General features: G+C 41.1%; 1 protein-coding gene across 6 annotated transcripts in view; it reads right to left on the reverse strand.

The window, feature by feature from the left end:
• The window catches only part of prkdc (protein kinase, DNA-activated, catalytic subunit), a 33,487-nt gene that overhangs the window by 3,312 nt on the left and 6,040 nt on the right, over positions 1-24,135 (reverse strand). For 2 of the 6 annotated variants that reach the window (XM_086021615.1, XM_086021614.1), the window contains exons 18-85: positions 23,812-23,971; positions 23,608-23,694; positions 23,399-23,518; positions 22,896-23,055; positions 22,676-22,785; positions 22,042-22,129; positions 21,726-21,889; positions 21,488-21,640; positions 21,235-21,342; positions 20,845-21,071; positions 20,635-20,729; positions 20,435-20,537; positions 20,210-20,343; positions 19,900-20,130; positions 19,605-19,831; positions 19,307-19,515; positions 18,877-19,000; positions 18,651-18,794; positions 18,346-18,522; positions 18,005-18,193; positions 17,643-17,747; positions 17,285-17,452; positions 17,058-17,185; positions 16,199-16,406; positions 15,818-15,996; positions 15,554-15,722; positions 15,392-15,457; positions 15,258-15,321; positions 14,988-15,136; positions 14,742-14,882; positions 14,519-14,638; positions 14,131-14,274; positions 13,836-13,987; positions 13,456-13,587; positions 13,103-13,214; positions 12,899-13,023; positions 12,667-12,816; positions 12,387-12,560; positions 12,086-12,184; positions 11,662-11,872; positions 11,409-11,583; positions 11,086-11,286; positions 10,836-10,948; positions 10,279-10,410; positions 10,013-10,192; positions 9,633-9,841; positions 9,419-9,557; positions 9,149-9,337; positions 8,782-9,006; positions 8,586-8,694; positions 7,776-7,878; positions 7,538-7,700; positions 7,276-7,450; positions 6,880-7,073; positions 6,604-6,787; positions 6,321-6,481; positions 5,773-5,984; positions 5,503-5,590; positions 5,276-5,419; positions 4,860-5,067; positions 4,634-4,701; positions 4,213-4,433; positions 3,992-4,084; positions 3,132-3,218; positions 2,955-3,026; positions 2,666-2,867; positions 2,258-2,446; positions 2,019-2,158 (exon numbers count right to left, since the gene is read on the reverse strand). In XM_086021615.1, coding sequence (XP_085877741.1) covers positions 2,019-2,158; positions 2,258-2,446; positions 2,666-2,867; positions 2,955-3,026; positions 3,132-3,218; positions 3,992-4,084; positions 4,213-4,433; positions 4,634-4,701; positions 4,860-5,067; positions 5,276-5,419; positions 5,503-5,590; positions 5,773-5,984; positions 6,321-6,481; positions 6,604-6,787; positions 6,880-7,073; positions 7,276-7,450; positions 7,538-7,700; positions 7,776-7,878; positions 8,586-8,694; positions 8,782-9,006; positions 9,149-9,337; positions 9,419-9,557; positions 9,633-9,841; positions 10,013-10,192; positions 10,279-10,410; positions 10,836-10,948; positions 11,086-11,286; positions 11,409-11,583; positions 11,662-11,872; positions 12,086-12,184; positions 12,387-12,560; positions 12,667-12,816; positions 12,899-13,023; positions 13,103-13,214; positions 13,456-13,587; positions 13,836-13,987; positions 14,131-14,274; positions 14,519-14,638; positions 14,742-14,882; positions 14,988-15,136; positions 15,258-15,321; positions 15,392-15,457; positions 15,554-15,722; positions 15,818-15,996; positions 16,199-16,406; positions 17,058-17,185; positions 17,285-17,452; positions 17,643-17,747; positions 18,005-18,193; positions 18,346-18,522; positions 18,651-18,794; positions 18,877-19,000; positions 19,307-19,515; positions 19,605-19,831; positions 19,900-20,130; positions 20,210-20,343; positions 20,435-20,537; positions 20,635-20,729; positions 20,845-21,071; positions 21,235-21,342; positions 21,488-21,640; positions 21,726-21,889; positions 22,042-22,129; positions 22,676-22,785; positions 22,896-23,055; positions 23,399-23,518; positions 23,608-23,694; positions 23,812-23,971 — 10,182 coding nt within the window. The other 4 variants (XM_086021611.1, XM_086021612.1, XM_086021610.1 and 1 more) reach the window with 4 other exon arrangements.

A 24,135-nucleotide genomic window follows, 5' to 3' on the forward strand; every position in this document is an offset into this window, starting at 1 on the left:
TTGACACTGTCAAACAAGTGTTTAGTTTTTGCCAGTTTCTCATCATGCAAAGAGTGAGGAGGCAACAACAGTGGATCGTATAAAAAAAATATAAATACATTGCATGATGACAAAATAATAACCATAATAGTAACTTTTTTCAAACAGTTCTTAAGCTTTATTTGTAAACAACAATTGAAGCAAACAATTTCCCTCAAATTACATGCAAGACAGTGAATTGTTTCATTTCGTGAACTCTACCTCAAACCTATTTCTTTCTAAAACAAGTTTCAAGCACTCCCCAAACTACACGCTGGGATCATGACGATGCGTATTTAGACTATGAAAATTTTAGGGAAGCAGTTCGGCTTGCTGGTACAGTACATTTAGTTTGGTAAGCACACCAGCCAAACCAGTTTGCGATTAAACACAGCATGCGTCATCAGAACCATGGCTCCCAGCCCGCCCACGCTCTCCCGAGCACGTTTGCGTCTGTGGCTTGGTCAAGTAGACATTCCACCTGCTTCTCCACGGACAGACCCGCGGACGGTTCCCTTGCGCGGACGTTGTGTTCCGGCGCCCCCAGGGCGACCGACTGCATCCCCTGGAAGGCTGGAAGCCCCTCGAAGCCCAGCTTGAGCTCCTCACTGTAAACAAGGAAACACCGGAGTACGAGGAGAGTGTACACAAGAGGGACACTATTGGTGAAAACAAGGGCTGCAATTTAAGTGTTTTAAATTGACTGAATAAAAAGAATAATTTAAAGAGTCATTTAAAATATGAACTAACATTCACATTTGAATTTATGGGGGATGGGGACAGAGCCCTGCTGAAAACAGCAGTACTGTAATTGAGCCCCACCTCCAAAAAAATGGTATATAATTATATAAATAAGAAACTGATTACCAAATACTAATTTCAAATGCAAAATCAATTAACTTCAAATAAAAATGGTTTACAAATGAAGTGATTCAGAAAAAAAATCACAATGCATGCACATGCAAAGACTTACCGTGATTTCCGCTAACAATCCATGCAAAAATTAGCCCCTTCCAGACAACGGTATCAGTCCATCCGTCAGAAGTATCCCTTCAACAATACTTCCTTGATACTTATTACAGTGGCACCTTAATGAGATTAATTCAATTCATGACCAAGCTCATAATTAAATTTAGTCTATAATAAATGTTCGCCATTGTAATTGAATTTAAATGCCAGCTCCCCAAAAACCACAAATTTTTTTGTTTTAAAAAGGGAAAAATATCACTGTACTGTAAAAAAAAAAAAAAAAAAAAAGAATGTAAGTAAAGTAATGGCCTAGTTTTATAAAATGCAATTACTATACTTTGGGCCAAGTCATACGTCACAACTGTATTGTTGCTTTTAAGGGGGCGTGACCTAGTGAGTGACATCAGTGGCTGAAGCTGGTTGGCCAGTTTGTCTACACGTGGGTGTCTGGGTGTGAGTTTTGGCAAACTGGAGCTCCCTGCTAGGGTTTTCATTTTGTATTTGTGTGTTTGACTGTTTATCCCGTTCAATTAACAGCCAAAAATACATTGGTGAGTAAATTAAGTGCACAAACACAAATTCAGCAAGGGATCAAATCATTAAAAAAAAAAAAGAATTCAAGTGTGGATGCAAAGACAAGCTATGACATTTTATAAGCTTGTTGGATTGATGCAATGGAGAATGTACACCGTAATCATCAAGAATATAGCTAGTCCAACTAAATGGCAATCCATTTTTCTGTATAGCAGAACAGTCCCAGTCTGTCGCTGCAGTTGACAGTGATTCCCCCCTTTTATATAGCGATTCTTTGTTCCTGCTTGCGGTATATTGCAGAATTTTACGTAACCATATTTTCTGGGCTTTTATAGTCCACGAAATAAGAAGTGGCGAGGCAGAGAAGGTCGCCAACTCTAAGCTACAGTCATATCATTCCCACAGAGCAGCGCAAATATTTGCTTGTGAGTGTTGTTGGTCTGATAAACGGGGGCTTCGCTGTACCTTATGAACAAGTTCTATTGTGGGGCTCATACCTGGTGATGGTCGCAGGATTTGCGCCCTCCAGTTTTTGTCTCGCAAAGTTGACCTTCTGCAAAGGATACCAGTTGATTTCTTTGGTATTCACGCTCTCCGTCCACGTACCGCCCTTCTTCAGTTGCTTAATTTCAAAGTTCTGTGTAAGGGCAAATGTGTGGATTGCAGTGATTAAAAAAAAAAAAGTACAACAACACATTGACTAGACCAACCACACTTTTTAGGAACACGCACGGACCTTCCAGTCCAACGACGGTTCTTTGACAAACACATCCATGGTGTTGAGCAGCAGGTCTGGCTCGTTCCTGTATGCTCGGAGCGAGTGCGCCATGACACTCTGGATCAAACCGGACTCCTTCAAGGGTTGCATCAGATTCACAAACTGTCTGGTCAGCCGGAAAGGCATGAGCTCGGGGACGGCAAGGAACTGGCAGGGAGAACCACCGCACTCAGATTAGCAACACCCACACAGCGCAATCAAATCAATTTGATGGTCGGATTGAATTGGATCTACACTCAATGACATCTTGTTCTCCCCCGAGAGACTAACCCATTACACACTTTTATCAATTCCTTGTGACTGTTGTGAAAAAGGTCATTAAATACAGCACTACTTGTGCCTGTTGTACAATAGTTGACATTCTACCTGTGTGGCTGAGCCAAATGCATGACCAAAGTCGATGCCTATCATGCCTCCTGTTTCCGTGTTGATCATGAAGTTGGAGAGATGACGGTCGCCGATGCCCAGCACCCAATGGCTGACGCATAGTAAAGCGTGAGAGTTGATGAAGTGGGAGCGCAGGGACAGAAAGGCCTCAGGACTGTTGCACATCTTGAGGAAAGCTCTCCTAGAAATTAAAAAAACAAAAAAAAACAAAACACATTTGACAATTTGATTTGATCTCTTGAGTGATCAAGCCAGAGATGCAACTTACTTGAGGAGATCAGCGGGCACTTGCTGCAACACTTTAGAGAAGTTATTGATGGTATCGGTGCGTTTTGCTTTCCTGCCAAAGAATAAACACTGCTGTGGTGAGGGACGAAGCCTTGAAATATTATAAACATGACGAACTGTATTTTGGTTGTTTATAAACAAGCATAGGGTCACTTACATGTAAGCTACAGCATAGGGTTTTATAAGAGACTTTTCTGCTTTTGGAAGAAATGTCGACAGCCACTTATTGTAGATGTCAGGAGACCTGAAAAACAGCGCATTTACAGATTACAAAAACAAATATTTCAAAGGACAAGATAGTTCCATAGAAGGATGAAAATCTTGTGTTACACATAAAATCTAATGGATAACCCAAACCTGGTGATGGGTGACATAAAATCATGCTGAATCAAATTAAATAGCACACTTGGCAAAAAACTCAACAAAAAAAACCCATCTTAAATCTACGATACACTGTTAACACAAAAAATAATAACTACAAAGCAAATTGTGTGTATTTTACGATAAATTAATTGATATAAATGGATGTTTCAAAGACAAGCAGGAGTTCTGTACAGCACAAATTTGACTCTGACTTAATTTCTTTAAATTCTCATCACAATACACAGTATTCATTATTATTTATATTTTACTGAATCGCTTTCAATAAATCATGTGGTGCTACTGAAATTACTAATGCTGATGAGAATTATGTATGGCCGATAATAGACAGAATAAAATCGTCTCTTTGCTAGAAGGAAATTATCTCCTCGGATTTTTTGGAAAAACGTATTTGGACCGTCAGACTTATCAGTGGCAGCTAAATGTATATACAGTACATATTTTTAAAAAACATATTGAAATGGGATTCCTATGTATACTTAATATGAAAATACTACATATAATGTACAATGCCTCGGATTGCCCATGGTCGCACAATTGCCCAAAGTCAACTTCTATAGGTTCCAGGTCCACCAAATATCGTAATGAGGACAAGAGCCGAAGAAAATAGAAGCAAATGCAAGGCTTAAAGTGTACCTGGCTGCCCTAAGTGACTCCTCCTCTGTCATAGTTGCTGACAGAAACTCCTTCAAAGTGCATGTGTTCTCCAGCCATTCAATGAGTCCAATTCTGTAAACATAAGACACAATGTCATTATCGTATTGTTACTTCATATTGTATTGTCACAAACGCACAACTTTTAATGCAATCCATATAAAAGAAACCGAAACAGAGAGCTATATGATCCAACACAGTACCTGCTGTTAATGGGGATGACTTGGTACGTGCGGAGCTGCAGGCCTCTGCGAGCGCATGCGGCGTCGTGACCTAACAAAATGTTCATGACGGCAAAAAGCTGCTCGATGCGCTGGTCCTGTCGCAGGTCCTCTCCACCCTTGACCAGGAAAGGGTGGTCGCGCTCGTCGTCGCCACGGATGATCAGACGTTTGGGACGGCGGATGGATGGCATTACCTTTACCTGCGGGACACCGATTCCAACGAATATAACAGCCGAACAGTTGAATGTTGCTCAAGTTGTACAAATCGTTAGAAGATTACGACTGTGAAGTCACACTGAACTGATGAGTTGAAGTGCAGTCATACAAAGAATGTTCAAATATTCCAATATTTTCCAATGTTCTCAACTTTAGCAAAAGTTGAAGAGTTGTAATACTTTACCCTCTCATCAAATCCAGTTATCTTGGCATGATACTCTGGCAAAGGTTTGGATCTGCCATCATATTGGCCTAGAAGAGGAATAAAATTCAGGACCGTGTCATTGCCGTCCAACAGAATAATTGACCAACGCATAACCTCACATCAAGCGTATAACTTGTTTCTTTTTTCAGCATTCCAAGACCTTTGTTTAATCTGACCTCAATGGAATTGGATGAATTCTACTGACCAGGGATCTCCAGCTGGTTTCTGAAGGGGTCTGCCTGAAATGCACTCAGCCAAGGTGAGTACTCCTTCAGGTTCCCAGGCTCCTTCTGATAGCCCCGCATGGAAGAGGCAAACTGATCCACACTCTGCACAAATTTGTTTTCTGTCCTCTTCTCAAATAGCCTGCATCCTTTTGTTCCCAGCAAATTCTGCACGTCTTTAGCAAACCTCTGTGGAAAAAATACCACAATTGTTGACACGTTTCTAAAGGGGTTAAACTTTTTCCGCTGGTTTATATTTGTGTTCTTTGCTAGACCCAAATTTACAAATGACCTGTGATATCTTTGAAATGAATTACAAGGTCACAAATGACAGTGCAGAAGTTAAAATGCAAATATATTAGCAGACTCAAGACAGAGAGGAAAAAAAATGACAAACTTGGATGAATTTCTTGCGAAACATGCCGTGACCCTCTTTTTTGCAATCCCCGAGTAAAGAGTGCATCTCGTTGTACATGTTCTCCATTTTCTCCTTGGTGAAGTCTGTTTTTTCCAATTCGTTTTTGACATTTTCCCACCAATCCTATGGGAACCAAAAAACAACAATCATAAGTCAAAAGCGGGCAGCACAACCTTCGTCACGGCTAAAATGGCACCCGTCGTTACCCTGAAAATCATATCAGGATTTGTGAGCTGTTGCAGTGCATCCACAAATTTCCTCACTGCTTCACCCTTATCCAGCATGCTCTTCATCCTGTCGATACCGACGCAATATACAGCATTAAAATTGAATCATTTTAAGATGTCTGAGGAAAAGATGTGCATACATACAACATATCTGATTGAAGTTACATTCAAAAAAACATGCACGTTCGGTAAACAAAATCTAAGGTGAGGTTCTGAGTGTGACTAGTGGTGGATGGATATTTATATTACCTGTTGACAAATTGCTGCTGTCGGTGGCCAGAGGCAGAGTCCTCAAAATGATAATTTTCACTACTGATCATTAAAGCGTAAACCAGAGCTTGGGGGTAACATTCTGCTATCTGCTCAATGCAGTGCTGCACGGCCACGGCTTGAGGCTTGTCCAAAAGCGCCACCATCTGACTGATCCAACCAATCAGCATCCAGCAGGGGACCGATGCCATCTATATACAAAAGGATGATGCTGATCAGAAGAAAAAAAAACAACAACTTTGCCCTCTTTAAAGTCAACTGCAAAAGTTTGTTAAAAAAACAAAAAAAACTAAAGTATATTCCTACTACATCTGAAGATGTTACAACAAGAACAATGCAAAACTTGACTGGAAAAATCATCAAAGTGACAGTAAAGAACTGATTAAAAAAAACTACATTTATCATAACACCTCATTTAATTCATAATGAAGGGATAACGATGGATGACCTAAAATGTACACCTGTTTTAAGGAGGTCCTCCAACAATCAGAAAACACCAAAAGAAACAATGAAAAACAAAGACAAACCTCATTTGTCATGAGGTCCAACGTCTCGGAAGGATACAACTCAATGAGCTGTAGCAGTCGAGGGAACTTGAGACGAGCCTCCTCCGAGTTCATTTTCAGGGCTTTCAACATGCATTTCACTACATAGACCGGCAGTGTCAATATGTCTGGGAATTGATTGTCTGCAAGACATTAAATAAATTATATTTTAAAAAATGATTTAGGCTGAAATGGGAAAATTGTGAATAATAATAATTTAAAAAAAAAAAAAAAAAAAATGGATTGCCTAAATTCACAAACTCACTCGTGTCACCCTGATCCTCCTGACGAAGCAGTTTGTCACAGAAATCAGCTAAACACATGTATGTTTCTACAACGCTGCTGGTTTGCACACATTCCTGTTTATACGCTTGGAGCTCCTCGTCAGCCTTTTTGGTGGCGTCACACATCAGCATCAATGCTCGCAGTTGCAGCCCCACTTCCACTCCCTGCAGGAAAAACATCATTAATTAACACTAGGATGTACTAAAACCAAACAAATAGTGTGAAAATGTGATTGTCATCAGTGGAATTGCTGTACCTTCAGATTCTGAATAGGCCAAGCACTATCTGAAAGTTTGACAATCCTTTCTGCTTTGTCAGCTTCAATCGTTTCCAAAACTGAAGGACTTCTGCGTACAGCCATGGCCAAGATGTGGAAAGATGTTCCTTGAAGGATTTTTTGGTCTCTGTACACTTCAGATGAGGCATTCTGGCAGTCAACCTGAATATCCTCTGCAGAAAAAAAGGTTTTGCTTTTTGTTTTGTTTTTAATCTGGACCATATCAATTGTGTAATTGTGGCTTGACTGTGATATGGCATTTTAAAGGTATTTTATTGAGCATCAGTCCATGATGAAGATGGTAGTCTGCTTCCTGACTGCTGACGAGGTACCTTTGAGTGACGTCAGGAGTTGACTTTTTTGGCCCTCACTTACCCAAAAGTGGGACGGCCTTGAGCATGATGTTGACTTGCTCCAACGGACCCTGAGCTTGGCAGCGTTTATGGCTGTAACGGCTAAAACTGTGGACCCATCGCAGCAACCATTTTCTGTTTGTTTTGGCGTCTCTGTGAAGTTCCTTCATCAGCTTGGTGGCGACAGAAAAGTTGTTCTGAAGGCAGCAAAAATTATTTTTAGTTACAACGAAGGCCGCAATGTGGCAACAAAGAGTGTTGCACAACAGTTTTGGGTTGGTCACCTGCTTCCTTGCGCTATCAGCCATGTGCAGCTTCATGTTGAACTTGCAGTTGTTCACTATAGTGTTAAGGTCCTCTGCTGTGTCGTCAGTGTCATCCACCTCCATGCTATCAGTGTCTGCATGGCTCTGAAGCTTTTCCCTGATCTTGTCCAGGAAGAAACATCTGCGAAGAAGAAAAATAAACATTTTCTGAACTAATCTTAAGAAATTATAACCCTTTTTTTTCCCCTTTCCTCACCGGGATGTAATTATATCGTCCCAGATGTTCACTGGATCCATTTTAGCGTCAGGGTATCGCTCAGTCCATGAATTGATAAGCCGCTTGAGGGATGTCACGGACACTAACACATGAAACAAAATGAATGTTAGTACGTTTGAAAGAAAAAGAAAAAAAAAAATCTGGATTTTACTGTAAGAATCCAATAGAGACAATTATAGAGATTTATAAAATGGCTGCTTAAGTCTGCAATCTAATTATGAGGCAAACTAAAGTGACAACACCACGCTCTGCTTTAATTAGACAACCAAAATGGTCCATATGAAATAGTATTGTCAAACACCACAATACACCTCTTTTATTAGGCTGCTTTGAAAAAGTTAACATCATAGAGGTGAAAATAGTTGATTACCACGGTTTGCAAACAACATTATATGTTGTGGATTAAACTCATGCAGCTGAATATATTTGATCAATAATTATATTACTGCAAGTTACTGCACGCTTGACATTTTGGGCATGCCAAGAGGTGAAATCCTTAGTTTTTGATTTCAAATGAAGATACAGCTAACATAGCTTAACAAAAAACTTTCTTGTTCTTTCGGCTCCCTCAATGAATGTTCAATAAAATTAGATCAAGGCTCATAAAAAGTAGTGTTAGCGCTGTGATTTGAGTCTTTATCCGGTTGTCCCATGACCAGCAGCTGAGACTATGCTTTCTGACACATTTTGCTGCAGAATGCCTTGATGATCTTGAGATTTCAAGGCACCCTTTTCCGGATGTTTTTTTCTTTTTCTTTCTTTAACACAACCAGCAAGTCAACTCCTCACCTTCTCCTTTGATAAACTGCAGGAAGTCCTTGATTTCCGTCAAGGCCTGCACTGACTGCAGGATGGTTAGACGACTTTGAGTCAGCAGTGTATCCACACTTGAGTAACTCTAGAAAGATCAGACAGGAGTAAAAACCCGATTAAAAAAAAAAAAGAAAAAAAGTGGCCCAATCACCTTTTGGTCTTAAAGACATACCTCCATAAACAGCTGCATGGCGGAGTTGGTGTAGTATTTAGCGCGGTCGTAGTCTTCCTGCAGGATGTAGAGTAAGCTGAGCTCTTGGCTGTAGCGACTCTCCAGCAGCTTTTTGCGCTCCTCCACTTTCATGGCTTGGTCCATAAAAGTGAGCAGACTTTGGTCACTCTCACCCAACTGCAGCAGCTTGAGCATGCTTCGAATCATGTGCGGCAGGTACATTTCCTAGAATGAAACAAACGATTTAAAAGCATAAATACGGCATTTATACACTCGGCGATTAAAGATGGCAAAATCAGCCTCACTCGCATTAGAATGAGAATGAGTCAACCTAACTCCTAGAGAGTAAAAATGTGATTTTACTTACCTGGTAGAGAGGCTCGAGCCACATATTCTCAAGGTTTGCTGGGGTGTTTTCATCGATGTAAAACGTGGAGCAATACTGAAGAGATTTCCAATCAGTCAAATGGCTGTAGGCCTCCATTGCAGCTATTTCCCAAAAGTCCTTCTCAGACTCAGTGGGCTCGCCATCAGTCCAGTGTTTAGTGTTAAGAGCCTGGCAGTGTTGGAAACAAAAAAAAAATAATAATAATTTCACCGGCGTCGATGCATCATTCGAACACAAGGGCTCGCATACCTCATTGTAAAGCTTGGCAGCTTCAGCAAAGTCGGTGCTAGCTTCAGCTTGAAGAGCAGCACTGGTGATCGGCATGGTCCCAACTTTACCTGCAAAGATGCCTCGGACGACATCATAATCCTCCAAATCTCTGTAAAGCCTACGGGACAAAGCAAAGAAAAATAGTTATGTAAAAAGCGACTCGAGCTCAACTCGACGAGTGAACTTTTGCTACCTTGCAAGGTGGACCCATTTTTGGGTATCCGGGGGGATTTCTTTGCGTCCCCGTGACCTTTTGGTAGGAGGTTCATCATGGATGCCAATGTGCAGCAGACCTTCTTCCAAAAGCAGGACGCCCGATGGCTGCTGGAGACTTGCGAGGCTAGTGGAGCTGATAAGTGCTGGATCGATATGCAGCAGGTCTTTATGCTGGTAGCACATGTCCTTTGTGGGGTAAAATAATTTGCAAAGTTATGCGTTGAAAAAAGTAATAACCAAAAGGTGCTGCTGCAAAGAATGCAGAACACAGTAATAAGAGACCTCAGACACAGACCAATCTTGAACACAGATGTGCACTTTTTATGTTTTTAGGATGATAACGTTTTTTTTTTTTACCTGAACACATGCTATAAACGGTGGGAAGCAGAGCGTACTCTTGCCGAGGAATTTGTTCATGGTGCATCGAAGGTCTTCTTTAATTTCAACGGCTCGCTGTCTGGGTTTCTGACTTTCCATTTCTTGAAGGATGCCAGTAAACAGTGAACTGAACAGTTGTTTGGCCAGAATTGGATCCCTCTAAGAGACATGGAAGAAAATCACAATTCATGACACGCTGGTATTTAGAAGCTACTGTATGATGGAAGGAAAATAGTGGGAGTCACCTGTGCTACTGCTTGAAGTGGGGCAATAAGGTTACTGTATGGGATTTGGACGTCTGGAAAGTCGCCCACTCTGTAGTTGCGATACAGAGTCACCTGAGCTTCCTTTCGCAGCCTTTGATCAGCTTTTTGCTCCTGCAGATGACAGAGAAGCACTGAGCAAGATGATGACTTTAGTACAGAAAACACCATTCAGAAATTGTATGTTTAGTATGTACTAGTAATTGTAATATAATTTGGCTGGGGTGGGAATGACGAAGATACTATGATTACTTTTCCCACAAGTATATAGTTATGTATTTATTTGAAATGCTAATGGAAACTAGAACAAAGTTTATGTCAAGGAAACCACATGGCTGTTAATTATACCGTGCAATTTATTAACGGCTTATTATTGTGTTTCACTTGTTTACATACGTATCAATTTGAGGCTCAATGAACCATTATAATAATAATAAAGATGTAGTGGTATCCTTTTTAGAGTGTGCATATAATTAACCGCATTATCAATATATTATGGTTGCTCAGCTGTGATCATTTGTACATTTCGCGTTTATTACCTTCAGTCGCTTTTGCTTTTGGACCTCTTTTTGTGCAAAAATCAGGCTTTCCTCCTGGTCCTTGAGAAATCTGCGTCTCAACTGAAGGATTTTTTGACGTTTTTCATTTTCTGCTGTTGACGGGACACAAGAGATCACTTTTTTTCAATGTCCTCCTGATGCATACACGTCACCATTTTAAAGTTTGACAGATGTTTTTTTTTTTTTTTTAAACACAGATCCTTTAGATTTAATGACGAAGCTGCCTGACCTTTTGCGTGACTGTCCACCTCGTCTGTCGATGCAGTGAGGCGCCCTTGTCCAAAGCCTTCTCCTACGGGTCGTCGTGCTGTACTTTGCCTTGCCGCTTTCTTTTCAAACACCATCAAAGAGGACAGAGACTCAGACACTGAATACTCGGCAAATGTGTCCACACTGCTGCCAGTAAGCCAGTTATATGCTGTGTGTCGACCTGGACAAATAATCAAAAGGACAAAGGAGAATTTACCTGTTACTCCAAAACGTGTCCTAGTTAGTATCAAGAGATCTACTTCCTGAGTAAAATATTGAAACATTGTGATTCATTAGGAGTACCGGGTATTTGGGTTTGGGTGAACTGAAGTGAGGTCTGAGTGGCTCGAAGCTTCCCCTTCATGGCTCCCGATTGTGAAGGTGCCACGCTCTCAGGGCCTTGAGAGCTTTGTGTTTCAACAAACATGGGAGTCATCACTGTGTTCCTGAAGCGCCAGTTGGAATCAATCAAATAATCCTATTGGGCGGAATGCAGAAACAGTTCTGGGTCCAGTCCAATACAGTCAAATGTCTCAACTTAGGAAAATAAACCAACCTGGAAGGTGCACTCTGAGAGAGGATACTCAAATATGTTTCGTTTGAAGTCAGGACTCTGACTAGTCATTTCCAACAAGAGATTGGTTGCCAGGCTTAAGAAACATTTCTCTATTTGACAGGTGTACAATGAATGAAGCACTGTCAACATTCGCTCTAGAGTTGTGGTTGGAAGACGCTTCTCCTGACTCCAGAAATTACGAACATACAGCCTGTAATAAAGAACAGTACCCAGGGATGATTATGTCAGAACATACAAACAACCCCCAATATATTAAACATATTCACTTTCAGACAATAAGAATTTAAACGTTTTAAGGCATTCTTTGGTAGGAATACTTTGTTTTCATACGCAGACCGCAATCAATCCACCTTGAAAGAGGTCTGACCTCAACTGTCTTCTGAGTACTTGAGTAAATACTTACTGAAGGCCTTGGTTCTCTTCAGACAATCCTTGAAGTAGTGTCTCTTTGGCTGTATTCAGAACTTCCAGTGAGGTGCTGTCTGTCATGCTCTCTTCATCACTAGAGGAGACAACGGTGTAGCAGTCAAGTGGTCAGAGCAACAAAGAAAAATATTATTGAAGTCAATCAATTTCTGTTCTGTTCATCATTTTCGCACATAACTCATTTTTATGATGCAATTGCGGGCCCTTGGGTCAAATATACATCCAGATCAATGTTAATGAAGAACAACTCGACTGGAGATAGATCTAGCAATACATACCTGTAGTTGTCCTGGATCCACATGAGGATGTCATACATTCTCTCTCGACAGACCGGTGAAGGGTGGGAGACAAATGATGTCACAGCTCCAAGGAACTCCTGAAGCTGAGGTGGAGTCAGGCGAGGAAGAATTTTGTGGATGATTTCAAGGCACACTCTCTGCATTGCTTCGTCCCTTAATGCACAAACGGTAGAGGGGAAAAATAGAAAAGAAAAAAAAAAATGCTGTATATCAGAACCTGAATCAGAATCATCCAAGTTGGTTGCTGGTTGACACTTACCTATGGCCCATGATATGAATGAATCCTGTGGTCTTGAGCTGCAAAAAAATGTCTGGGATGACTTCAGCTCGACTCAACACACACTCCAAACAGTTCATTTTTAGTAAGCCGTGCAACTTCGGCAGCTGGTAGAACACAGGATTGACAAACCTGCAAGAGCCAAAGAGGAAAACCGTGCAGCCACTGTACTGTGCAGACATCGTTGCCATTGTGTACAGAAATCAATGCTCACCCATCCATAAAAGGAGGAAAGTGCTTTGACACCTTGTTCAGACAAATAATGAATTTGTCATTCATCTCTTTTTTCTTCAGGTTTGTTATCTGACTGGCAGCAAGATTGAGAAGTTCTTGGTGATTCTAGGAAAATAATTTGGAAGGGTTAAGGGTTTAATTTATTCAACATATTTCAATTATAATTGTGGCGAAAATCTCATACGTTTTCATTGTCAGTCATGTTCTTCAGGATGAGTCCAATAATCTCAGCAGCAGCTGAGTAGACATCTTTATACCTTACAAAGGTGATGTTGTTGGTGAGGGACTTGATGTACCTGTAATTACATGCAGTATGATTAAAGATCATCAATACAGGGGGTCCTTGCCCTATGGTGTTTTGAACAGCACACAATGAGCTAGATGACAAAAAAAATCTATTCTTTTTTTTTTTTTATAATCACATACCGGTGATAAAAAAAAAAAGAATTAAAAAAAAATCAGTTCCTCAAATACATGACACGTAGTATAATGTTTCATTAAACATAATCAATCAATCAATCAATCAATCACATTTACCTGTCATACTGAATTCCACAGGAGGCATCGTAAGCAGGGAGGTTGTTGGCTAGGATGATTCCAAGCAACTGAAGTCCAACAGAGTTGTCTTTACTTTCTGGGTCCGTGCCACAGAAGCGTTCGTATATCAGACTAAAAAATGACATTAAGGTGAAAATACCATTTAAAAAAAAAAAATACAAAACAGTAAATTACCACTATAGACATTTATTGCTACAGGTGGCAGCCAAAAAAAATCCTCAAGATAGTGAGGTAGCTGATGTCAAAACTGACATTTGCATTTTCTTGTCACCTCTGAGAATTGACAGAATTATCTTAAAATCTTCAAGCAAGAATAATATCAATCCAACATGCTTATTTGGGTTTTAAGGACTACCTACCTGTGAGGCACATATAGGCAGTCTTTCCAGCACTCCACCAGAGTACGAATAATCTCCAGATTGTGGCGAAACACAGACCTTCTTGGGTGAAAGCTGTGCTTCATTAAAAACTCTAAAAGCCGATTGGCGAGCACTTCATCCCTGACGTTACCCTGAGATAAGAAAATATTGTTAGGAATGTCAAAAGATTTCCGGGCCATCATCAAAGTGGATAATAACAAACAATAGCAATTCATCTATATCAACTTTTGTTTATTTCTACAATAGTAGTCGTGCAAATATGAGAATATACAACCTTGGGTCTTGCTAAACTTGTCCAAGACAACACTGTGACCACAATATCCACGACCATAAAATGGATACCCTCTCCTCCATTGCTTCCAGATACAACAAGCTGTAGGAGTGGCCCCAGCCAGTGTTTGGCATACGGTCGGAAGACCTGCAGAACAACATGACAAAAAAATAAAATAAAATAACAAGATTCTTAACATTTAAATTCACATCAGAATCATCAACATACAAGGAATTTATGGCTGGGAGTTGATGTCACTCTAGTACCACAGTATGAGCAACAAAAAAGGCCTATCAGAGCTGACTCTGCGTGAAAATCGCACTACACCCTGAATTGGTCGCCAGCAAGTCATAGGGCACACACAGAGACAGTCACATTAATTGATATTCACCTCCTCTGTGTTGATGATTAGCTTTGAAATGAAGAGTCTGATATTCAATGGTGTGGCTGGATTCATTAGTTTCCCATGTAGAAATTTCATCCATGGAGGAAGGTCACTGGGCACACTTCCCTATTTCATCGACAAAGGGAGAGCCTTTACCAATGACAATGAGAGTGTCTCCTTTTTTTTTTCTTTTTTTTTTTTTACAATAAATACACGTGGCTTATTGAACCTGTGCAATTTTGGGAGTGATGTTGTTCCTTTGCATGTGACCAATGAGAGCTGTCATGGCCGCCATACATTCATGCTGATTTAGCTCATCCATTTCCAGGTCCACTGTTGCATCCGGGGAATAAGGAGCTTCTTCTATCTGCTAAATGTATATATATATATAATTCCCAGACACACAAATAAGATTACGTCAGGATATGGGACAAAAAAAAACACGGTAATCTTTAGTTCAGTGAACACAACTCACGGCCTTTGTTACAGGGCGTCTCTCCCCTTCAGGTTTATGGGAGGTGTAGGAAAAGCTTTGCACACCGGTGGAGAAATCAAACTGACTCATCTCTTCGCTCAGACTGCTGTCAGCCATGTAGGACTGGGACGACAAATATACTGGTGCCTCTTTGGACACCAATCAAATGTATTTTGAACAATGCTGAACTAATATTGTCTTACTATGCAAGTCACCACAAAATAAACAATAATAAACAACAGAAAGCATGATGCAGTTCAAGTTAAATACCTCCATTCTCCTCGCTCACTTCTTTTTGAATCATAGTATATTTCTTCTTTCTCTCAAGCGGGACCTGCATTGATAAGGAAATAATGGATGAAATGTTGCCTGATATTTTTCTAAACTAAATCACCCGAACATACCTCAATGACAACTGGGAAACTGTAGGTCCGTTCAATGTCAATGATATTCTCCAAAATGAACTGGTGCTGGGTAAGTCCAAAAAAAAAGAGGTTTTAACTTATTGGTGACACTTGCATACAACGACACTTTGGACGGATTTACTGTATATAGTTTAGCCGCACCTTTTCTGGTTTGTCACTGAAGAGGAAGCCATAATAGAATTTGGGCTCGCTGAAGCTGCAGCTGATGGCAGCGATGGCGCAGTTGTACGCGGCGCAGTGGTGCTGTCTCCGAAGCTCGAGGAGCTGAGTCTCCCCAGCCATATTCTCGGTGAACGTTTCAAAACATGACCTGAAAAATACAATTGCAAAGATCCCTCTTCATCATCTCTTCATGGGAAACCGGCACACAAACACACATCTGTAAAAGTCAAGGGGGCATCCTACTTCAGCAATTTCTTTGATAGCTCGTTCCCTTCAGTTTTGTCTGTACCACAGTAAGCCGAATTGATGCGTGATTCCTTAGAATACACTTGCTCTTTGGGAAGCCGAGAATACAGGAGCTCCATCAGCTTGAAGCAGCCATTCTTCTTCAACAACTGCATCTCAAATGCCGATTCACTTGCCTAAAAAAGACAAGTGTGATACTCAGATGTCACGAAAACTAGACTTAGCATGTCAACAGATTAACTTGAATGATCAAACTGTTAACAACATAAAATGGCATAGGAATACAATGAGGGATCAGTACTTGTACTGCTTGATCATTAAATTCACCTGCAGATAAAAATGACGCATAATGTAAGAAGAAAAATGCCAAAATCAAACCTTCGTGAAGCGACTGACAAGCAGAGCCATTATGTCTGTAACATTTGCCACAAAGAAGTCACTGAGTGTCTTGCTGCTACAGTGAGAGGCGAGAGGCAACAGAACTCTTTCCACCATGGCTTGAAGCACACTGCTGTTTGGCACATCGCCCTTCTGGATCACTCCATATATCGTACACAGCAGCTGTAACTGCCTTTCACTGCTTGGTCTAATCACACATTATTTAAAAAAAAAAAAAAAAAAAGTTAAAGAAAATATGCAAACAAATACAGACACATTAATTATTCAATCAAAATCAACAGATTACAAATGATATTTATAGTGTTAACCCACATATATTCCTCGATTGTATCCTTTGTTAATTGCTGAAAAACTCAACTATTAATTGCTTTTGTGCCGAGGCCCTGCACAATATACAAGTATTGCTTTGGCGCCATTATGTTGAAGTGAGTTGGTCAGCGTTATGTAGTGCCAACATATATATATAGTGGCGTTTTGGGACTAAGGAACTCTGTCGCAGTTAGCTCAAGTGCCAAATACAGTGCTTTGCCACCATCCTGTGGCATCTCAAGGTAATTATAACCTTTTGGGGGAACATTTTCGCTATTTGCGGCGGCAGGGCTCTGACACCAAAAGCAGGGCAACATTGGATTTTTTACTAAATGAAGCAATAACTGTGATTTATATCACATATCACAGGCTAATCCTGGATGATTTTCATTAATCTCAAAAACAACTCCAAAGAAATTCTGGTAACTCTTCGTAGTACTTTACCAGCCGTGTAAAATGTATGCTCATAAATACTGTAGTTTTAATAACAATTTTCATAACATTAATACAATTAATCAACTTTACTGACCGTTTAGCTACTCTTTGGAAGCATGTTTGAAATTGCTCCTCCATGATGTGCTTTCCGTCTCGACACAGAATTCCAGCCAGCAGTTTGAGCAGCAGTGGGCTCTGAGAAAGCTCAAGAGCATCCAGCAACTATAATAGAAATAATTTTCATTTTAAACAAGCTCGCAATGCCAGTTAAACTTTTATTTGACACATTTAAAAAAACAAAACAAAAAAAAACCCACTAACCTTTCTAATACAGTCCATGTAGTTGTTGCGGTGAAGGGACCCCTTTGCAAATTCATCAGACTGCATAGGAAAGTGGGAGGCCACCAGGCAGTCAAGTGCTTTCTGCAGCTCATCCAGTGTTTCCTCCGGGACAATTGTAAAGAAGGGCAACACGAGCAGGGCTTGACTCTAGACAGATGAGGGAACAGTAAAAACACAAACAAAGTGAAAATACTACAGTAAATTGGAAAAATAATTACTATGTCTTTGTTAAAAAATAAAATAGAACAGTTAATTACCAACAACACAACTACCACGGCAAATCATTCCAAACCCAACTGAACTGTATCAAATGGCTTAAATGTGCCATCATTTTTACCTTTCGATTCAGTGGTAGGCTCATGTCGACTAGGAGCGAGGTAAAAGTAGAAAACACTGGCTTAAACCCTGCATGGTTGACATTGGAGCACACAGATGAGTCAATCTGATGAGAGGAAAAATATGACAAAGAACAAATATAAGAAGCGTGATCTCTCAAACAAAATAATGGGATTTCCTTTAAAAATATGGAAATAAAAAATTTCGAAGTGATGAGTGACACACAAAATTCATGAACTGCAATATACTCTCCAGATCCAAGCTGCAAGTCACTATGGCCAAACTGCACTGCACGCCTCTGATTATTATAACTAACTAGTGATTATCCAGTTGCCGAACCAAAACTAAATTGCATAAGAATACCTGCAAGAGTTTGGAAAGTAACAGAAGAGTGGCCGTTTTGCTCTCTGCATTCGAAGCGTGTCCACCCCACCACGACTGCAGGCTATTCCATCCTCGAAGCACCTCCTCCACCAGCTGTTTTCCCTGAGTTTTCCGAGAAGAGCGCTCTCGAAAACTGTGGTCCAGCATGCCGTTCAGCAACACGCTAACCTGAGATTAAATCACAGAGGTTCATCATAGTTTAATGGACTGGTTCGCATTGAGAGGTACATGCAATGGCAGTCTACAAAAGAAATGTGTGGTACTGACAGATGTAGGAATCACGTGGCCCAAGAAAGGGAAAGAAGAGAAAAACTACTTACCATGCTGGGATTAAGAGAGGAGGACATCATGAGACGAGGCACTGTCGTATTCATGTTTCGAAGCAGCTCAGTGTTGATGGCCGTCGGGAAGAGGCTGTAGAAGTACTCGGCATGGGAGAAGCTCAAGAAGCTCTGGCAGTGACTTCCAGTCAGCAGTATGTCCAGTAGCTGCTCACCCTATATGAAAAATGTACACAAGCAGCAGGTAGGCAAACAGTCATCCCCCAACCGTGCTAAAATCTGATTGTACTTTAAATGACTTTCGTTGGTAATGAAACTTTGTCTTTAAAGTACACCGCACTGACCATCTGAGAGAGCGAAAAGGCAAGCTGAAGCAGGCCCTCAGCTAGCTTCTTGGTATTTACGTCCAAGGATGGAAGTGACTTCCTGTCACCAGGTGCTATACCGTTATATACCGTCAGGAGAAGTGATTTGGCAGGATCTGCATCCTGCATTACAAACGACACCAGAACAAAAACTTGGTCATGAAGTCATCAGGCTTTGTGTATGAAAGCAAGTCAGGGCAAGTACCTGGCCCTTCAGAATGGAGTGGAGGAAGCCAGCTTTGTGGATCTGCTTACATGAAGACAGAACCATTTCCAACTGGCCATGGTGCCCACAGTGGTACAAGTCTACAGCACATAGCGTCTCAACACTGAGGAGCAACAAAAACAAAATAATTGTACAAATAGACCAAGTCGCACTTGTTACAACAGAAATCACCTTTAGCCACAGAAATACTCTTGAGTGCACTTTTAGGTTTATTAAGTATTCTCTTGGGATTTTGTTCAACTCCAACAAAGCACATCTCTTCAAATCTGAGATAAAGCACAGCACTCAACATTTTCTTTTCATCGAAATAAATTTTGCCTCTTCAATATGGTACTCGCATCTCCAGTGAAGGAAATAACATCTCTCTATTATCCCTGCAACTGTTTGGCGAAGACAAAAATCAAATGACCTTTTATGTGAAATTCTTTTCTTCAAGCTACATTCCACTCGAGCACGGTACGGTGAGGCCAGCAGGGCTTTGAGTAGAGGAATACACACTTCGGGTAGGTTCTTAATAATATCCACATCTGCAATGTTGAAACCCACAGAGGATGGCTCGCACACCGCCATGGCAGTCAGCTCAAAAAATATGGAGCTGAAAATATCTTGTTCCAGAAGCTGTTAACAGCGAGGGAAGGTACATTAAGCGAAAACAAGCGCGTAGGGATGGTGACAAAAAGGGCTTTCACGACGGAAATCGGTCTCACCTTGCAATAGTCCGGCCCTCCTTTGACTAGGACCATGGTAGTAAACTCCAGCAGGCGAACAATGATCGTACATTTGCTGTAGTTGTACTGCTCCACCTCGATTGGACTGAAGTGTGAGTTCTTCTGGCCATGATGGAAGCAGCTCTCTGCTGCGGCCAGCTCTTGCGTTGCAAGCTCAGTCAAAAAGAAATGTACAGCTGGCAGAAAACGTGATTCTTCCTTGGCATCTTGGGAACGAAACAACGCTTGTTAATATCAGCACAACAGAATTCTGCACCTGACAAACAGAACTTACTAAGCATGTGATTGGGCTTAATTATATGCAGACTGATAAAGGTGTTGTAGCAGTCGAGGGCAGCCAGCAGAAGGTCCATCCACTGCAGAGTGGCTCTTACACTAAAAGGCCCCACCAGGTTCCTGAGAGTCGGTTGGGAGAGCAGACCTCCGCCTTCAAACTTTGCAACCAGGAAACCCATACCACGATCCGTGAGCACACCCTCCAGCCATTGTGGTGGGGACTTATTTCCTAAATGTAAATCAATCGCATACAACGGAGCAGAAAATGATTTCAAAACATATGCCATTATTGATCAGAGTGATCTCACCTGGGAGGAGAGGCACAAACTGATAGAAGAGCTCCAAACATTTGTGGCGACATTCAGTCTGAGGTCGTCCACATTGTTCCAGAAGCCATAAAACCATGTCGGACAGGCAGAGCTTTTTATCAGCTGGAAAGCCCCTAATAGAGGGCAAAGTGGGAAAATCCTATAGTAAAACCTTTGAATCACATTTGGCTTGAATAAGCGTGTGCTTGTCTGTTGGCTCCCAACCTTGGGATGCGCCTCTTCGCACTGTTCTGATTAAGAGCAGGGGCCTTGTACTTGATAATCCGTTTCAGATGATCAATGGCACTGGTACATTGCTGCAGTGTACCTGTGGATGTAAGAAAAGCAAGTAATGGCAATGTTAAAATCGAACTTGTTGGGAGATTGCAGTTTTTGATAGGAAGTTTCAGTTGAAGGAGAATTACCCATCGATCGCTCATCTGTGTGTGCAAGAGCCAGGCTCTCGACAAAAATCACCAGTACTTCAAAGATGAACTGCTCCACCAAGGAATTTTCCTCCCTGAAAGATTGAGAGGCACTATAGTCTGAATCCATCAAACCATAATCATCTCACGATCCATGTATCCATTTTGAAAGGATTAGTGGCTGTGTAACAAAAAAATTAACTCTCGCACCTGAATTGCCTGTAGATACTATTGAAAGCTAAAGCAGCACCCAGCCTTTTGAAGCCACTGGGGTGTAGAGCCAAGCTGTAGATCCGCTTAAACAATGACTTCATGTTTGTAGGGCTCTTCTCTTGCTGCTTGGGGCTGGTTTGTTTGATTGACCATTTGACAAACTCTTCAATGCAGCGGCCACTAAAGTCTCTCAGTGTGCTGTCTTTGGGGTCAACAACACCATCCTAACAACACACAAATTACATTCTTGCCCCAAAAAAACAAACAAACAAAAATACTGTGCATCTTAATAATAGAGCAGCAAAAATGGCAAAAAAAAAATAATAACCTTGATGGAGAGCTGGAAATTTTGCAGAAAAGCTTTATAGTCTGAAAGTTGGCACTTACCAGAATGGCTTCAAGAACCGCAACTGTATCTTGGCTCTCAAATTTCTTGTTGTTAGTAAACCAGTGGATCAGTTGCATAACCAGTGGTTCAAAGAGCTGCCTGGTCACCTGGCAAAACCATACATTTCCACACATTATTTCAGGCATCATCACAAACTTCCCAGATGTTTAACCCTTTAAAATCTGAACTCAAAAAGCTGCTCAAAAAGACGGCTCCTTTCCACACTTGCTCCTTCCTGTCAGCGATGCATACCTGATCGACATCACAGGCCAGACGCAGCAGCACAGGAAAAAGTCTTTTGTGCAGCTTGTACATTGGCGGTAAACGATTCTCTCCTTCCACCATCTGAGCACTCTTCCCAATCATGTAGAGGACCAAGCCGTGGAGCAGCTCACAAGCTGCAACCTGCCGTCACGGATCAGTCAAAAGTGAATCGGGTCATTAACTGCTTGTATTCACTGACGGACAAATATGATGCTAAAGGACACACTTTGGTTTGTCTGTCACTCGTGGACAGAGCAAGTTCACTGATCCGAGGCAGGAAAGGGTCAAGGTAGATGACTGGCTTCATATCGGTGAATGGCACAGCAAAGCTGAGCCTCTTCTCGGTATCCCAGGCCACAAATTTCTTCATCATCTCCTCTGACGAGACCACTAAGTGACCGAACAGCGGCTCATGATCAACTTAAAAAAAATAGCCAACCTTATAACAATAATGAGAACTTCTTGGAGCAATAGCAAAATAAACATTCCGCTATGCAAGAAGAAAACAGACGAAATAGTTGGTTAGCTGTGTGAATCCATACCAGTTATGAGGTTTCTGTTCAGCTTCCCACCCAAGTGGCCGAGTAACTTCACCACCCTGAGCCTCACCATGGTAAGAGGAGCATCCTCCTGCGTTCACATATTTTATATGATTGTTGACCACAAATCGGCATAAATGTATTCAAAGTCAAATCTAGGCATCGGTGCATAGCATGCGTGGCATGTGACATAAAACAAGTGTACATTTTTTTCCAACTTCAATGAATATTTAAACTTGCTTTGTATAGTGAATAAAAATGACTAGAAAATAACAACACACAAACAAACTCAGATATGCTTTTTTAAGAAAAGCAGCATTTTGTTCAATTAAGATTAATTAAATTAATCAGACTAAGTCAAAACATGTTAAAATTTCTCTTCTTCAATCAAAAAAAGGACATTTTTAAGTAACCCCTGAACTTTTAAACACGCCACTCAAAAAGTCAGGGATATTGGGCTTTCAGGTAAAATTTTCAGATTAAGTTAAATGCACTATACCCTAAACAGGTGAACTTTATTTGATCTTCTCAAAACTTTTGAATTTTAGGTACATCCTGAAATTCCACCTAAATATTCCTTACTTTTTGTGAGCAGGTGTACTGTATAACGTGTATGTCGCTCCCTACAGTATATTACCATGGCAAGCTGGTTGGATTTCTTCAGAAGTCTTGTCATCACTCGGCTGTATCCAATGTCAGTTCTTGAGGACAAAGAAGACATCACCTCCCATACGCTATCCTCTTTGTCTACGTCAACAAAGCGATTTTTAGCGCATCTCCATCGACGACAGGTAAATGCGTTTGTTTCTTTCATGAAGTGACTATTGGGAGGGTTTGCTGACAACTCAAAGGCTTACTGTCATTGGCGTTGGTTTTGAGGTACCCATCCAGGAGAGGGAGGACGATCTTGTAGCAAGGCTGCATGGTCTCCAAAGGGATGTGACTGGACCAGCCCTCCAAAGCATCAAGGGCTGCATTCGCCAAAGGGACATGACTAAGACCCATTTTCAGAGCCGTCTGCATAATGAAAAAGTGAAGGTATGGAGATTGTCTTCATATGTTTTCTGCTGACATTCATTTTTGGACACTAACAGTCTTGTTGATTCAGTCCAAACAAATTATATCATCTTTGAAAGGACCAATCATTGATACAGCTTTACAGTATATCACGAGTGTTTGCATAGATAGTCTGATGGTATGGTCTGGTATGTTGTTATACAGTAATTGCGCAACTCCTGTCAACTGCTTTGGCCATAGGACTAACTCAGTAATTCAAGCTTTAAGGTGATGTTATCAATTTCACTAAGGCTACAAACAGAAATATGTCGTAAGTACATATTAGTAGTAAATATGTAAGCACCTCTAGAGCAGGAGAGTACACCTTGATGTCCACCGCCACGATGTTGTGGTGCAGCGAGAGGACAAAGGTCAAGCAGGATGCCAGCAGCTCGTCTTTGTATTGCTTCATTCTCACACAGACCTAGTCAGACACCACATTTCACTCACAAGTTCCTGGGAAAAACAACTAAGGTTAAATATCCCCGTTCATATTATTGAAAGAGATTCTACCTCTTTTCCAAACTTTGCGAAGAGGGCAAAACAAGCACTTTTCACTGTGTCACTCGGCGTTGGAGCTGAGTTTCTAAGGCCAACTCCCTGCAAAAGAAAAGTTGTTTACATCACTAGTGAGCCCTCCCCGACTTTAACTTCCACGCATGCCATAGAAAAAGAGCAAAATTGATGACATTAAAATATTGCTCATAGTTAGATTACCTGGTAATACTTAATTTTCTTGGCAATTTTCATGGTGACTGAGAGCAACTTGTAAAAACCACTGACAAGTGGATTTCGAATTGACTGGAGGATAAGTTTGTGGCTGAAGGGGTACATCCAAGTCTGGAAGTACTCGACATGCTTATAAAGCAACAGCTCACTGCAGAAGCAAAAACAAGAGAAAGGCGTGAGCTGTTTCAACAAAGAGGGGTGGTTCGAATTGGCCATGACAAGTTGGTTGTATTTAAAATGCTTTCTTTATTTTTGAGGGGTACAAGTAACTACAGTGCAATCCATCCATCCAGGTATTCTGCTTGAATGTCC

Source organism: Filicampus tigris, chromosome 21 (assembly GCF_054856515.1).
Source record: "Filicampus tigris isolate MCC_2025a chromosome 21, RoL_Ftig_1.0, whole genome shotgun sequence".
Classification (NCBI taxonomy): Eukaryota; Metazoa; Chordata; class Actinopteri; order Syngnathiformes; family Syngnathidae; genus Filicampus; species Filicampus tigris.